General features: G+C 39.5%; 1 protein-coding gene across 3 annotated transcripts in view; it reads left to right on the top strand.

Annotated features, from left to right (window-relative positions):
• NPAT (nuclear protein, coactivator of histone transcription) overlaps positions 1-6,194 on the top strand; it is a 67,340-nt gene extending 61,146 nt beyond the window's left edge. For 2 of the 3 annotated variants that reach the window (XM_066371610.1, XM_066371609.1), the window contains 3 exons: positions 1,811-1,871; positions 1,980-3,138; positions 4,298-6,193. In XM_066371610.1, the coding sequence (XP_066227707.1) occupies positions 1,811-1,871; positions 1,980-3,138; positions 4,298-4,375 (1,298 nt within the window). In that variant the 3' untranslated portion in view covers positions 4,376-6,193. Of the gene's footprint in view, positions 1-1,810; positions 1,872-1,979; positions 3,139-4,297 lie in introns of all 3 variants that reach the window. The other variant, XM_066371611.1, reaches the window with a different exon arrangement.
• Positions 6,195-15,074: the final 8,880 nt, after the last annotated feature.

Here is a 15,074-nt window from a genome sequence, read left to right as displayed (position 1 = left end):
TCTTCACCTTTTATCTGAATCTTCAGTTTCTTTCTAGGTTTTTCCCTTCACTATGCAGGCTGGACTGTATAATCTATCACATCAGTCACTTTCCCATATCAGTCACTTTCCCAGTACAATTAAAAACCTTCATGTCCACATTCTTTACCGCACCTACTTGTTACCCTCCAGCCCTAGGTCTAACCTCCAGCTCTGCCTCAGACCAAGCTTCTCAGTGGCTTTGGAAGTGGGGCCAGGCCTTTCCCTGGAAATCTCTCTCCCTAGCCTGGCTGGTGACTCGGGATAAAGCGTCAGTCTGGAGCACCAAGGTCGTGGGTTTGATCCCTGATCAGGGCATGCACAAGAAGCAACCAATGACTGAATGGAACCACTAAGTGAAAGAACAAGTTGATCCTTACCCCCCACTCCCGCCTCCTTCTACTCTCTCAAATCAATGGGGGGGGGAATTATTTTAATTTTTTAATTTTTTTCTCACCTTTACTACCACTTAGCAATCATTTTAATGTAAATGATTTTATCTCCCCACTTATCAGTAGTGAACTCCATTTTGGCATATCAATCAATTTAATAAGAACCCTTTCTACTTTCCAAATCATTCTTCCCTTTTCCTTTCTTCAGGGAATAATTACCTTGTTCTTTGTAAGGTTAATGCAGTCTACTTGTGCTCTAGATTTTATCCTCTGTATATCTTCAACTTTTTTATTTTGCCTCCTTCCCTGTCTGGCTGTAAAATTCCTAAGGTTTGTCCCACCTGCCAGCCCTTTATCCCCAACCCCTCTTATCTCTCAGTTCTTCTTTATTCACATTGTCTTTTCTCATGTTTCCACTAAAACTGTTTAAAATGAGGTCACCTCTGACCTAGCATTGCCACATGCATTGAGCGTTTTCCATTCTTACTTCCCTCTAACTGTTGATGGCTTCTGAAACCACTGCTGTGTGCTACATCCCACTCTTTCTGTAACTCAAGTCCTTCAAACTCTACATGCCCAGTCTCCCCTCTTCCTCGGAGACCTCCTCTGCCTACTTTTCCCCCTTGGTTAATGTCATCACTGATTGCTCCTTTTCCCTTCGTGTCTTTGTGTATGCCCTTCACTGCCTCTAAGACCCTCGGTGTCACTTATCTGAATATTTAGAGCCATTTCATGACATCTAACAAGAATTCCTGTTTCTAGTGTTCTTTCTTCTCTAGTTCATCTTCTGTACTCCTGCCAGAGTGTCTCTACACATAATGCATGTGTTAATGCATGTCTCCTATTTAAAACTCTTAAGGATTCTCTGTGAAACCTTTTGCATAATACATAAGGTCCTTTGTGATCTCATCTTTGCTTTGCTCTGTAGCTTCATGTCTTGCTGCTGTCTCACACAAACTCCATGGAAATCAAAACATGGCTACTAAAACTCCAGAGCATGTGCTCTAAGTCAGTCTTACAACCATTACTCTTCTATGGGCAAATTTTTTAAATAAGCATAATATACTGCTTTAAGTATCTTTCTGGATTTAAGTAGTACTCTTAAATTCCATATTGTACGTTGTAATTCGTAAATCCAAAGGTGGGGTTTGTAATATTTGCCTGGAGTTGAAGCAAGCCATTTCTATATTTCCTTTGTAAAATGGGTGAGTAACCATCTTGTATGGATTACAAAGCTGCTTTTAAACTTAGTACATGAAAGTATTTCATTTGTATATATGCTGTCATTTAAAAATTTTTCTCATGACGTGGTACAGATTGGTCTGTTCTGTTTTCTTGCATAGGAATATACTCCTCTCAGGAATGTTTTTCTTTTCTAATTAATTCATTTTTACTTCCAGGAAAGCAGGTAAATAATTTGGTGGATTCATCAAGTCATGTAGTTGGATGTCATGCACAAAGGTAAATATAAAAGTAGTTTCTATCATACTATTTGAATGCACTTATTTATTTAAGTATAAAGGATTTATTTCTTTATGTTGCTAAAAATGTTTTTTTTTTTTTTTTAAGGATTGAAGTTTCTGACAAGAATATGGCAACAGATCATGGGAAAAAAATAGAAGAAATCACAGTTCCCTTCTCAGTAGAGAATATAGCTTCAGCTAGCAAACCATTTGAAAGCCACAGGCGTGTGCTCTGCTTTGATAGCACTGCTGCTCCTGCGGCAGATACACAGGGGACAAACCGTAAGGTGGTGTCCCAAAACAAAGACAGGAATGACATTTCATTTCCTCATCTTGACTCACCTGTGACGGCCTCGACCTTAAAACTCTCTTGTAATAACGCTCTCAAAAGAGAGAGAGAGAGACCGCCTGTGCCTAAGGTTTTATCTAAATCAGAAACTGCCGTTAGCCGACATGCCACCCTAAAAGAAGCTCAGTCAGAAAAGAAAATTTCACCTATAGAAAGTGGGCTTGAATCTTTCCATAAAGCAACAGCTAATAAGGAGAATGAATTATGCAGTGATGTGGAAAGGCAGAAAAATCCAGAAGTTTCAAAACTGTCTAATGGGCAGCAAAATGGTGGTTTACGGAATGAGAAAACTATAGCTTCACTACAAGAAATAACCAAAAAACAAGGCACATCCTCAAACAGTAAAAATGTCATTTCAGTAGGTGGTGCTGTGAAGGATCTAAAACAGGAACAAAGCAAATCTGCCAGTTCTCTGACTAACCCACTAAGTAAACACCCCGCGGACATGGCGCAGGATGTTCAGCGACAGAGCCCGGTAAATAGGCTCGCAGACAGTACCCATTTATCCGCAGCCCGGACACCTGGCTCAGGGGCAGGGGAAAAGCATAAAGAAGAACCTACAGATGGGATCAAGGTCCCCTCTAGTAGGCGTTTCACTGAAGACAGTAGCACACCCAAAGTAATGGTTCCTCCTGTCACCCCAGACTTGCCTGCCTGCAGCCCTGCCAGCGAAGCAGGGAGTGAGAACAGTGTAAGCATGGCCGCCCACACATTGATGATTCTCTCCAGAGCAGCCATCTCTAGGAGCACTTCAACAACTCCTCTAAAAGACAATACACAACAGTTTAGAGCATCTTCAAGGAACACCACAAAAAAGCGGAAAATTGAAGAATTAGAAGAGCGTGAGCGAAACTCCCGTACTTCTAATAAAAGTCTTTCAACTTCATCTATACCGATGAAAAAGAAGAGAATTAAGGCAAGTTTGAAAGTCTTTAATTTCAAAATCATACCTTTGTCCTTTCAATGCTCAGATGAGAGAGCTCAGCATTTGTTGCCATAGCTACCTGATTGAACATTCTTGTCAAAATAGCTTTGAGTTTTGATTGACAAAAAATATTGTATAGCAGTGTCTCTCAGCCAGTGTGGTACTCGGAAGTTATCTAATGAAACACGTCATTTTCAAAACAATTGCTAAAGCATTTATTTATAAACATCTTTCTTGAGAAAAGGAGGTTTTTGTTTAGTGGTAGGATCCAAATTTGGGATGGGGGGTAATATAAGGCAGGAAAAATTGGGAAGCCACTATTGTGTGTGAAATTACCAAGTAAAAAAACTACAACTCCTACATATTGGAGGGTTTTTTCCACATGTCTTACCATGTCTTTCTTGGGCTCTTATAGATGTTAATATGTGGAGCAATATAAAAACTAAATTTATCTGATTTTCCCTAACCATAGTTATGAGTAGAAAGGCAATTCAGAGATAGCATTAATAAATGAAACCCATTTTCCTAATCTGTTTATCCATTTAGTAAGTGGATAAAACAAAAAGAAAGGTTTAAAATACGGCATCAGAGAAATTCTTGTCTTACTGCTATCCAAGCCTTGGTTTGGACCCTATTAAGCCCATAGCCGCTCGGTCTCAGCTGCATCATTTAACAGCAGCTTACGACCTATCTGATGTCTGTGAGGACCAAATGTATTTCCAAAGTGCCTGTTGTATATTAAATGTTTGGAACTTGAAAATCTTAGTAAAATTTTCTAAGGTTATGGTTTGGCAGTAATGACCACCTTGTAGAAAGCATGCTCACTTGTTTCATTCAGCATCAGTTTCATCATCACACTCTAGATTTGTGTAATGGTTTTTGTCCTAAGCTAACGTTGAAATAACCATTGGAAGTATACTATATTAACTTTGACTTTATTATATTTGTCTCTACTCTGTAAAACTAAAAGTCTAATGAACTGAAAAAAAATTGTCAATTTTAATATGCAGAAGAACCTGATCAAAGGTTCTACGTGATTTAAGGATGTTTTTGGGGGCCTTGCTTGACTTCATTGTGTTAACTTTAGGTTTATTTTTTCTTTCTTTTTTCTTTTTACTATTTATTTATTTATTTATTTATTTTTTGACAGAAAAAGAAGCTGCCCAGTTCATTTCCAGCTGGAATGGATGTGGACAAATTTTTGTTATCCTTGCATTATGACGAGTAAACATTCTGAACATAGAAGAACAGTAACTGTTTAAATCTCATATTACTTAAGCTCTCAGTGTAGGAAATGAGATATTGACAGAATCTAAAAGTATGACCTGCACTTTCATTGTACTGAAATTTCACTTTATATCTAAATCATGCTGTTTCTGAAGCAGCTTCCTAGTTTGTAAATAGACCTACCTGGTATATTTTTATTTTGGAAGAAAAGATTTGCAGGAATGTAAGTAAAGTCGGTCTGCAAAACTGTATAGCTTTGACAGTTGCATATTGTAAATATTGTGTAAATATTGTTGAAATAGAGGTTAATCAACCTAATGTTCTTACACTGTTTTTTGGCTTCTTAGGATCCCTACTTCTGAGGCTTATTTATATGGAAGTTTCTCACTGTTGGGGGGACATGATGTTTTTCTTTATAAATTGCCTTCAGTAACTGTCCAACAAGACATACCCACTAAATAGTACAAAAGTGATAACCACCTCAGATGGTAGTAAAGCATTGAGAAAATAACAATTTGGGTTTTTTTTACAATGAATACTTTTACACCTGTTCTTAAATTGCAGTAAAAATTATATTCCTGAAATTTATACTTGTTCTGGTCATTCTGGTCTCTTTGTTTTAAAGAGAGAATTTTGTAAACCATTTGAGTGTTCTGACCTTTTGTTTATAACTTTTGAGATGTTTTACAGAACTTTAAATGTTTGAGCCATTAAAAGTTTGGTTATGTACTAGTTGTGATTTCTTGGGATATATATACTTGATCCTGGAGTACTGGGGATTTAAAGAATTGCACTAATTCTTAGAACTCCTTAAAATAGTTGTGACCAATGCACATTTAATTTAAATCTGCATTCTATTTTGAAACTTATGTGGAGGATTATCTTCTGGTGTCCTTTCAGAAAGTCATGTTCATCAGATGTAAGAAGAGAAATCATAGTTTTATATTTTAATGTAGTTTCTTCTAAAATGGGCTATTAAATAACTATATCTGTACATAGATGTAGCACATTGTCTCTGTGCTCCTTAAAATGTTAAAGTTACTCTTAAAAAGAAGAATGAGAGGTGCCTTCTCTGTATTAGACATCACATGTCAGTGAAGATGATGAACTGATTTAAACCTTTAAATGAGAACAGAAATTATAATTAGTACCTGACCAATTGTGCCTAGATATTAAAGGATGTTCTCCTAAGTGCTTTCTGTTTGGTTAAATATCAATATATTAAGCTTTTAAGCTTTTTTTCTGTAGGTATATGTACTATTAAGAGTCATTTTCCTCAACTTTTTTTTTTTTTTGGTACTAGACCTTTAAAAAACTAAATCTATCCTACCTAACACAACATTTCTCTGTGTGGAAATCACATTTTAATTCCTGAACCTTATTACAGAAATCAGTGTTGTAGAAATTTTTATGATGTGGCAGTAAGTCTATTTCTAAGGAACTAAATATTATATAGTTAATGTCTATTTAACTTGATACTGTTATACAGCTAGGTTTGAATAAATACTTTCAGTAACTTAAAGTTTGAATTCCTTCATATTGGCAGTCATTCTTATTTAGATACTTGATTAAATTCCTTTGCAGGTCAATTCTTGCATACTTTTTCAGAAGTTCATATAATGCTAAAAACTACAGATTTTCTTTTCATTCAGTTAATATGTATTTATATGTCCTAAGTACTAATATGTTCAAGAGCAAAATTATATCTCCCATTTTACCTTAAAAGTCCAAGCATGCCAGACTTAATTGTAGTATCATACTACAATTTTAACATTCAGATGCCCAGTGACAGTATTTAGGGTTAAAGTATACCACAACTTGTAGCTACTTTTACAACTTTTACATTAAAGGATACACTATTTTGGACATTACTTAGTAGTTGATGTCAGTGTATGCCAAATCTAAAATGTCTTGTAATTAAAATATTTATTTTAGCTCTGGATATTGTTAGAATCCTTGATGTTGATAAAATTGTACATGAGAAAACATCTATTAGCATTAAGCTAGATGTTATGGTTATTATGGAGACCAAGATTTAAGCTTTGATAGGAATGATTTTCAAAGGCATGTTACTATATATTCTTCATTCATTCATTTCTCAAGCAGCACCTTTCAGCCTCAGGCCCAACTTCTTGAGATTATATATCAAGTGTGTGACTGTTATGCTTCCTCTTTCAATAGACTTCTTTTTATAAATGTTGATTAAAATTTTTACATTTTACTAGTCTTTTTCCTAAATTATTTTTTTCACATAGTTGAACTTAAACTGTAAATACAACTTTCTTTTTTAAAAAAATGTTTATTAATGTTAATGGGGTGACATCCATAAATCAGGATACATATATTCAAAGAAAACATGTCCAGGTTATCTTGTCATTCAATTATGTTGCATACCCATCACCCAAAGTCAGATTGTCCTCCGTCACCCTCTATCTAGTTTTCTTTGTGCCCCTTTCCCCCCTCCCCCCCACCCCCAGTAACCACCACCTCTTGTCCGTGTCTCTTAGTCTCGTTTTTATGTCCTACCAATGTATGGAATCATGTAGTTCTTGGTTTTTTTCTGATTTACTTATTTCACTCCATATAATGTTATCAAGATCACACCATTTTGTTGTAAATGATCCGCTGTCATCATTTCTTATGGCTGAGTAGTATTCCATAGTGTATATGTGCCACATCTTCTTTAACCAGTCATCTATTGAAGGGCTTTTTGGTTGTTTCGATGTCTTGGCCACTGTGAACAATGCTGCAATGAACATGGGGCTACATGTGTCTTTACATATCAATGTTTCTGAGTTTGGGGGGTATATACCCAGTAGAGGGATTGCTGGGTCATAAGGTAGTTCTATTTTCAGTTTTTTGAGGAACCACCATACTTTCTTTTATAATGGTTGTACTACTTTACAGTCCCACCAACAGTGAATGAGGGTTCCTTTTTCTCCACAGCCTTTCCAACATTTGCTATTATCTGTCTTGTTAATAATAGCTAATCTAACAGGTATGAGGTGGTGTATCATTGCAGTTTTTTTGTTTTTGTTTTGTTTTTTATAGAGACAGAGAGTGAGTCAGAGAGAGGGATAGACAGGGACAAACAGACAGGAATGGAGAGAGATGAGAAGCATCAATCATTAGTTTTTCATTGCACATTGCAACACCTTAGTTGTTCATTGATTGCTTTCTCATATGTGCCTTGACCGCGGGCCTTCAGCAGACCGAGTAATCCCTTGCTGGAGCCAGAAACCTTAGGCTCAAGCTGGTGGAATGTTTGCTCAAACCAGATGAGCCTGTGCTCAAGTTGGCGACCTCGGGGTCCCGAACCTGGGTCCTCTGCATCCCAGTCCGACACTCTATCCACTGCGCCACCGCCCGGTCAGGCGTCATTGCAGTTTTGATTTGCATTTCTCTAATAACTAATGAAGATGAGCATCTTTTCATATATCTGTTGGCCATTTGTATTTCTTCCTGGGAGAAGTGTCTGTTCATGTCCTCTTCCCATTTTTTTATTGGATTGTTTGTTTGTTGTTGAGTTTTATGAGTTCTTTGTAAATTTTGGATATTAGGCCCTTATCTGAGCTGTTTGAAAATATCATTTCCCATTTAGTTGGCTGTCTGTTTATTTTGTTGTCTGGTTTTCTTGCTGAGCAAAAACTTTTTAGTCTGTGTAGTCCCATTCATTTATCTTTGCCTTCATTTCTCTTGCCTTTGGAGTCAAATTCATAAAATGCTCTTTAAAACCCAGGTCCATGAGTTTAGTACCTATGTCTTCTTCTATGTACTTCATTGTTTCAGGTCTTATATTTAGGTCTTTGATCCATTTTGAAATAATTTTAGTACAAGGGGACAAGCTGTAGTCGAGTTTCATTCTTTTGCATGTGGCTTTCCAGTTTTCCCAGCACCATTTGTTGAAGAGGCTTTCTTTTCTCTATTGTGTGTTGTTGGCTCCTTTATCAAAAATTATTTGACCATATATATGTGGTTTTATTTCTGGACTTTCTATTCTGTTCCATTGGTCTGAGTGTCTATTTTTCTGCCAATACCATGCTGTTTTGATTGTCGTGGCCCTATAATATAGTTTGAAGTCAGGTATTGTAATGCCCCCAGCTTCATCCTTTTTCCTTAGGATTGCTTTGGCTATTCGAGGTTTTTTATAGTTCCATATAAATCTGATGATTTTTTGTTCCATTTCTTTAAAGAATTAAATACAACTTTCTAATGCTTCTTTTTACCTCTAATAGTATAAAACATTTTCCAGTTTTTAGCTATTTATTAAAAAGTAGTGAACATGTTTATAAATATTTTTTCTTTGTTTAGGTTATCAGTTCTTTCCTTCAGAGACATTTTAGACAGTAAAATTATCAAATCAAAAATATCCATGCCAGGGGTTGAGGGTGGTGGTGGAGGAGTGTATAGACTGTGAACACAAGAGCATAGTGTACAGAGATGTGTTTACAATTGGGCACCTGACCTGTGTACTTATATTAACCAGTGTCATCCCAGTAAAATTCAATTTAAAAAAAAAGCTCAAGTATAAGACATATATGTAAAGAACTGAATGAATAGGATCCATCACTGATAGGCTTGTGGGGGAAGAGCATGTCAATTGTGTCCCTATTAGTATGGTAATGTACTCTTCATTTTTGCAGGAACCTGCTTTTATTATCTTACTAGAGCATTGCTGCCAAACATAGCTATTAAATGTAAAAAAAAAAGTGTCCAAAAAACAAAACAGGAGAGTGATGTCAGAGAAATGGCAGTGTGAGAGATACTCCCGATTTCTTCTCTTGAGATTTCAACAAATTCTACAACTATACACAGAGAAAAAAACCCAGATGAACCCAAAATATACACACACCAGATAGATAAAGGTATGATTGTGCAAGAAGGTGGGCCAAAGATAGAATCTGCTCACAGAAGAAAAATAATGCCAGAGAACTGAGTCATTTTCTCTTTCCTCGCGGACCTGAGCGAGGGAGACTCTGTTGGCACAGGCTTTGTCTTGGAGCCAGGAGAAGGGGAAAGTCTGGGGGGAAGGAGCTGAGATAGGGGCGACGACCAAGAATGGAGCAGGGCTGTTTCCCCGTGTCTGCCACACCCATGATTGCAGGCAATAGGCAATGGCAGGTGCTGGGCGCATACAATGCTGGTGGCCCTCTCCCAAGAGCTGCATGCGAATATCTTGCGGAGATCGGCCCACAGGGCACTGGGGCACACTTGATCTGCTGGCAGAGTTTAGCTTTCTGATTCCAGACGCGCTTGATCTGGGAAGTGCGAGTGCCAGCTTGCCTGGTGGAGTTCAGCGTGTGTGGGCTGAATGCTCCTGATCTGTGATCTTTGCCACAACTCCTGAAACTCAGACACTGCCTTGTGGTGCGCAGCCCCTGCCCTGCGCAGGGCTGCACTTTAAGTGCTTAGAGTGGTATTGGAGGAGGGGCTGGACTGTGTCACCCCAGCCTCCCAGTTTTGCATTGCTCCCCTTGCTGTGTGAACAGTGGCGGTGGCAGACTCCCATCAGCTGGGTCTCCAGGCTGCTCTCTTGCGGGAGGTTGGGGTGCAGGGGCACTCGATCCCGTTATGTTGGGACGTGTGGGATGGTACTGGAGGACCCCTGGTCGGCCATTGCTAGAGCCATAAAATTGCAAAGTCCTAACAACAGGCCCTTCCTACCAACGTGACGGCCCTTCTACGGCATCACAGCTACATCTCAGCAAAGCTCCATCGAAGAATCTCGCAGAGGCCAACATTGTAATACAGAGCCTTCTACAGGAAAAAGGAATAAGTTACCTCTCAAACCTGGAAAGAAATACTTTTCTCTTTTTTTCTTTTTCTGCTTTATCCCACTTTTTCTTTCCTTTTTTCTTCTTTCTCCTTTTCCCATGTGAACTTCATTATCCTTAGTTGTTACATGTTTTATTCTTGATTTTCACAAGGGTTTCATTTTGGACACTTACTCTAATTTTTTTTCTCTCCTTCCTCCTATACTTTTTTTCTTTTCACTTTTTTCTTTTATGTTCCCTCTCACCTGAACATCAGTTTTCATCAAATTATTATAGTTTAGACTCATACTTTTTATGGCATTTTGCTTGTTTTTCACTTCATTTTTTTCTCATTTTTTTCATTTTCTTTTTATTATCTGTAGTTTTTGTTCTTATTGTTTATAGAATTTTCATTCTTTCACTGTATTTTTTTGTTGTTATTTTTCAGTTATCTCATGTTAGGTTTCTTAATACCACTCGCAACTGCCATCAAGGTAAAAGAAATCAAATATGAATCTACAAGATGGAGACATAGCTCAGACAGATGATGAAAAAATCTCCAAAAATATCTCAGTTACATGGAAGGAAGCCTTGGAGCTTAATGAAACAAAATTCAAAATTGATGTTCTAAAACTACTTAATAAGTAAGATACAAGAAAACACTGAAAGGCAGTTTAGTAAGCTCAAAAAACAATGAACAAAAAGAGTATTTCAAGGAAATTGAAACTATAAAAACGAACCAAACAGATGAAAAACTCAATACACAAACTGAAAAATGAGGTAACAAGCTTAGCTAATAGAACAAGCCAGATAGAGGAGAGAATCAGTGACATTGAAGACAACAAATTAGAGATACTACAGAGAGAAGAATTGAGACTCACAAATTTTAAAAATATGAGAAATCCCTACAAGAATTGTCTGACTCCATCAGGAAGAGCAATATAAGAATAATGGGTATGGAGAACATACTGAAACAATCAAGAACTTCCCAAGCCTGTAGAAAGAGTTAAGAGCCTCAAATCCAAGAAGAAACCAGAACGCTGAGTTACCTCTACCTAAACAGACATACTCTGAAGCACATCGTAATGAAATGATCACAAATCAATGACAAAGAATCTTCAAGGCAGCTAGGGAAAAGAAGAATATAACATATAAAAAGGCACATTAGCCCTGGCTGGTTGGCTCAGTGGTAGAGCATCGGCCTGGCGTGCAGGAGTCCCAAGTTCAATTCCCGGCCAGGGCGCACAGGAGAAATACCCATCTGCTTCTCCACCCCTCCCCTTCTTCCTCTCTGTCTGTCTCTTCCCCTCCCGCAGCCAAGGCTCCATTGGAGCAAAGTTGGCCCGGGCGCTGAGGATGGCTCTATGGCCTCTGCCTCAGGCGCTAGAATGGCTCTGGTTGCAACAGAGCGACGCCCCAGATGGGTAGAGCATCGCCCCCTGGTGGGCATGCCGGGTGGATCCCGGTCGGGCGCATGTGGGAGTCTGACTGCCTCCCTGTTTCCAACTTCAGAAAAATACAAAAAAAATATTTTAAAAAATGGCACATTAGGCTATCATCAGATTTATCATCAGGAACTGTACAGGGCAGAAGAGAGTGGACCCCAACATTTAAAGTACTAAAAGAGAGGAACTACCAGTCGAGAAGACTATATCCATCAAAGCTATCCTTCAACTGTGAAGGAGAAATGAAAACATCTACAGACATACAGAAGCTGAGGGAATTTATCACTAGAAAACCCCCACTACAGGATATACTAAAGGGGGTTAGCTGACCAGATACAAGGAATGAAACAAAACTACAAGTAAAAATTTTAACAAAACCACAATAAAAACAAGGATAATCTGTGACAACAATAACATTAAAGGGGAGAGAATAACAATCATCAGTAGCAAAGGAGGATGGATTGCAGAGGCACTCATGAGATAATAGACTAATATAATAATTTTTCTTTTAATAACCTAATGGTAACCACCCCTGAAATGCCACTAATGAAACAGCTTAAAAAAAGAAGCAACAGAAGCCTGACCAGGTGCTGGTGCAGTGGATTAAGTGTCGGACTAGAATGCAGGACCCAGGTTCGAGACCCCAAGGTTGCCAGCTTGAGCGCGGGCTCATCTGGCTTGAGCAAAAAGCTCACCAGCTTGGACCCAGGGTCCCTGGCTCAAGCAAGGGGTTACTCAGTCTGCTGAAGGCCTGCGGTCATGGCACATATGAGAAAGTGATCAATGAACTGAGGTGTTGCAACGAAAAACTGATGATTGATGCTTCTCATCTCTCTCCCTTCCTGTCTGTCCGTCCCTATCTATCCCTCTATCTGACTCTCTCTCTGTCCCTGTAAAAATAAATTAATAATAAAAAAAAGGCCCTGGCCGGTTGGCTCAGCGGTAGAGCATTGGCCTGGCGTGCGGGGGACCCGGGTTCGATTCCCAGCCAGGGCACATAGGAAAAGCGCCCATTTGCTTCTCCACCCACCACCCCCCCCCCCGCTCCTTCCTCTCTGTCTCTCTCTTCTCCTCCCGCAGCCAAGGCTCCATTGGAGCAAAGATGGCCCGGGCACTGGGGATGGCTCCTTGGCCTCTGCCCCAGGCGCTAGAGTGGCTCTGGTCGCGGCAGAGCAACGCCCCGGAGGGGCAGAGCATCGCCCCCTGGTGGGCAGAGTGGCGCCCCTGGTGGGCGTGCCGGATGGATCCCAGTCGGGCACATGCGGGAGTCTGACTGTCTCTCCCCGTTTCCAGCTTCAGAAAAATACAAATAATAATAATAATAATAATAATAAAAAGAAGCAACAGAAGATAGAAGTATGGAATACTACCAAACAAAAAAGACAGAAAAAAGAGAAAAATCAAACGACACAAAGCAGTATATAAAATGGCAATAGGAAATCCTCAAGTGTCAATAATTATACTAGATGTAAATGGATTGAACTCACCAATAAAGAGGCACAAAGTAGCAGATTGGATCAAGAAACAAAACCCAACAATATGCTGCCTTCAAGAAACACATCTAAAGTACAAAGATAAAAATAGATTCAAAATGAAAGGTTGGAAAACAATTCTCCAAGCAAGTAATATCCAAAGAAAAGCAAATGTAGCCATACTCATATCTGACAATGCTGACGACAAGACAACAAAGTTAACCAGAGACAAAGATGGACATTTCATAATGATAATGGAGACATTGTATCAAGAAGACATAACACTTCTTAATATATATGCACCAAACCAGGGAGCACCAAAATATATGATATCTACTAACTGATCTAAAAGTACAAACCAAAAAATCATATTTGGAGACCTATATACACCAGTGATAACTTTAGATCATTCACCCAAACAGATAATCAATAAAGAAATAATCAGCCTTAAATGAAACACTAGAACAAATGGACATATTAGAAATCTATAGGACATTTCATCCCAAAATGTCAGAGTATACATTTTTCTCCAGTGTACATGGCACATTTTCAAGAATAGACCATATTCTGGGCCATAAAACTAATAACAAATTCAGAAATATTGAAATTATACCAAGTATATTCTCTTAACATAAGGCTTTGAAACGAATTCAACTGCAAGAAGGAAGTAAACAAACCCATAAAAATGTGGAAATTAACATATTTCTAAAAAATGACTGGGTCAAAGAAAAAATAGATCAAAAGATACACAGACAAAAATGACAACACAACATCAGAATCTCTGGGATGTAGCAAAAGCAGTAATAAGAGGGAAGTTCAGCCTGACCAGGTGGTGGCACAGTGGATAGAGCATAGGACTGGGACGTGGAGGACCCAGGTTTGAAACCCAGAGGTGGCCAGTTTGAGCGCAGGCTCATCTGTTTGGAGCTGGGCTCACCAGTATGAGCCCAAGGTCACTCGGTCTGCTGTAGCCCCCCCACCCCCGTCAAGGCACATATGAAAGTGTTGAGGAAAGCCAAAACACTGACTCTCTGTTTCCATCCTGAGGAAGTGAAGATCAAGACCAAGCATACATGACTGAAAGCAGTCACGTTCAGGGAAGGCCCAAGGACATGGGTGCTTGGCTCAACTGAAGCTTTGTGCAGGTCAGGAATCAGACAGCAGATGGTGTGCTGTTATGTCTCAGAAAGGGCAAGACAAACCTAATCAGTTTTGCAAAACTAGATAATAAAATTGTACGCTGTATTCTGCTTGTTAGTTTCTTTGTTTGTTTGTTTGTTTGTTTGTATTTTTCTGAAGCTGGAAACGAGGAGAGACAGACAGACTCCCGCATGCGCCCGACCAGGATCCACCCGGCACGCCCACCAGGGGCAACGCTCTGCCCACCAGGGGGCGATGCTCTGCCCCTCCGGGGTGTCGCTCTATTGTGACCAGAGCCACTCTAGCGCCTGGGGCAGAGGCCAAGGAGCCATCCCCAGCGCCCGGGCCATCTTTGCTCCAATGGAGCCTCGCTGCGGAAGGGGAAGAGAGAGACAGAGAGGAAGGAGAGGGGGAGGGGTGGAGAAGCAGATGGGCGCTTCTCCTGTGTGCCCTGGCTGGGAATCGAACCCGGGACTTCTGCACGCCAGGCCAATGCTCTATCACTGAGCCAACCGGCCAGGGCCTGCTTGTTAGTTTCTTGCTCAAGATGAGGTATTTCTGATTAATAAATTGGATAGCTAATCTCTCTAAGGCACCTCAATCCTAGAGAGATTGGGGTCCTCCACTTGCAGTACTGTTGCTGCCTCGTTCTGTTGCAGCTCCTCTTCATGAAACCCTGAACATTAACAACATGATAGAGCAATCAGTGAATGGCTAAGGTGCTGCAATGAAGAATTTATGCTTCTCATCTCTCTCCCTTCCTGTCTGTCTGTCCCTATCTGTCCTTCTCTCTGACTTTTTCTGTCTCTGTCACACCCACACAGAAAAACAAAAACAAAAGAGGGAAGTTCATATCACTACAGGCTTATATGAAAAAAACAAGAGAGAGC

Source organism: Saccopteryx leptura, chromosome 1 (assembly GCF_036850995.1).
Source record: "Saccopteryx leptura isolate mSacLep1 chromosome 1, mSacLep1_pri_phased_curated, whole genome shotgun sequence".
Classification (NCBI taxonomy): Eukaryota; Metazoa; Chordata; class Mammalia; order Chiroptera; family Emballonuridae; genus Saccopteryx; species Saccopteryx leptura.
This window is presented reverse-complemented; position numbering and strand designations above follow the sequence as displayed.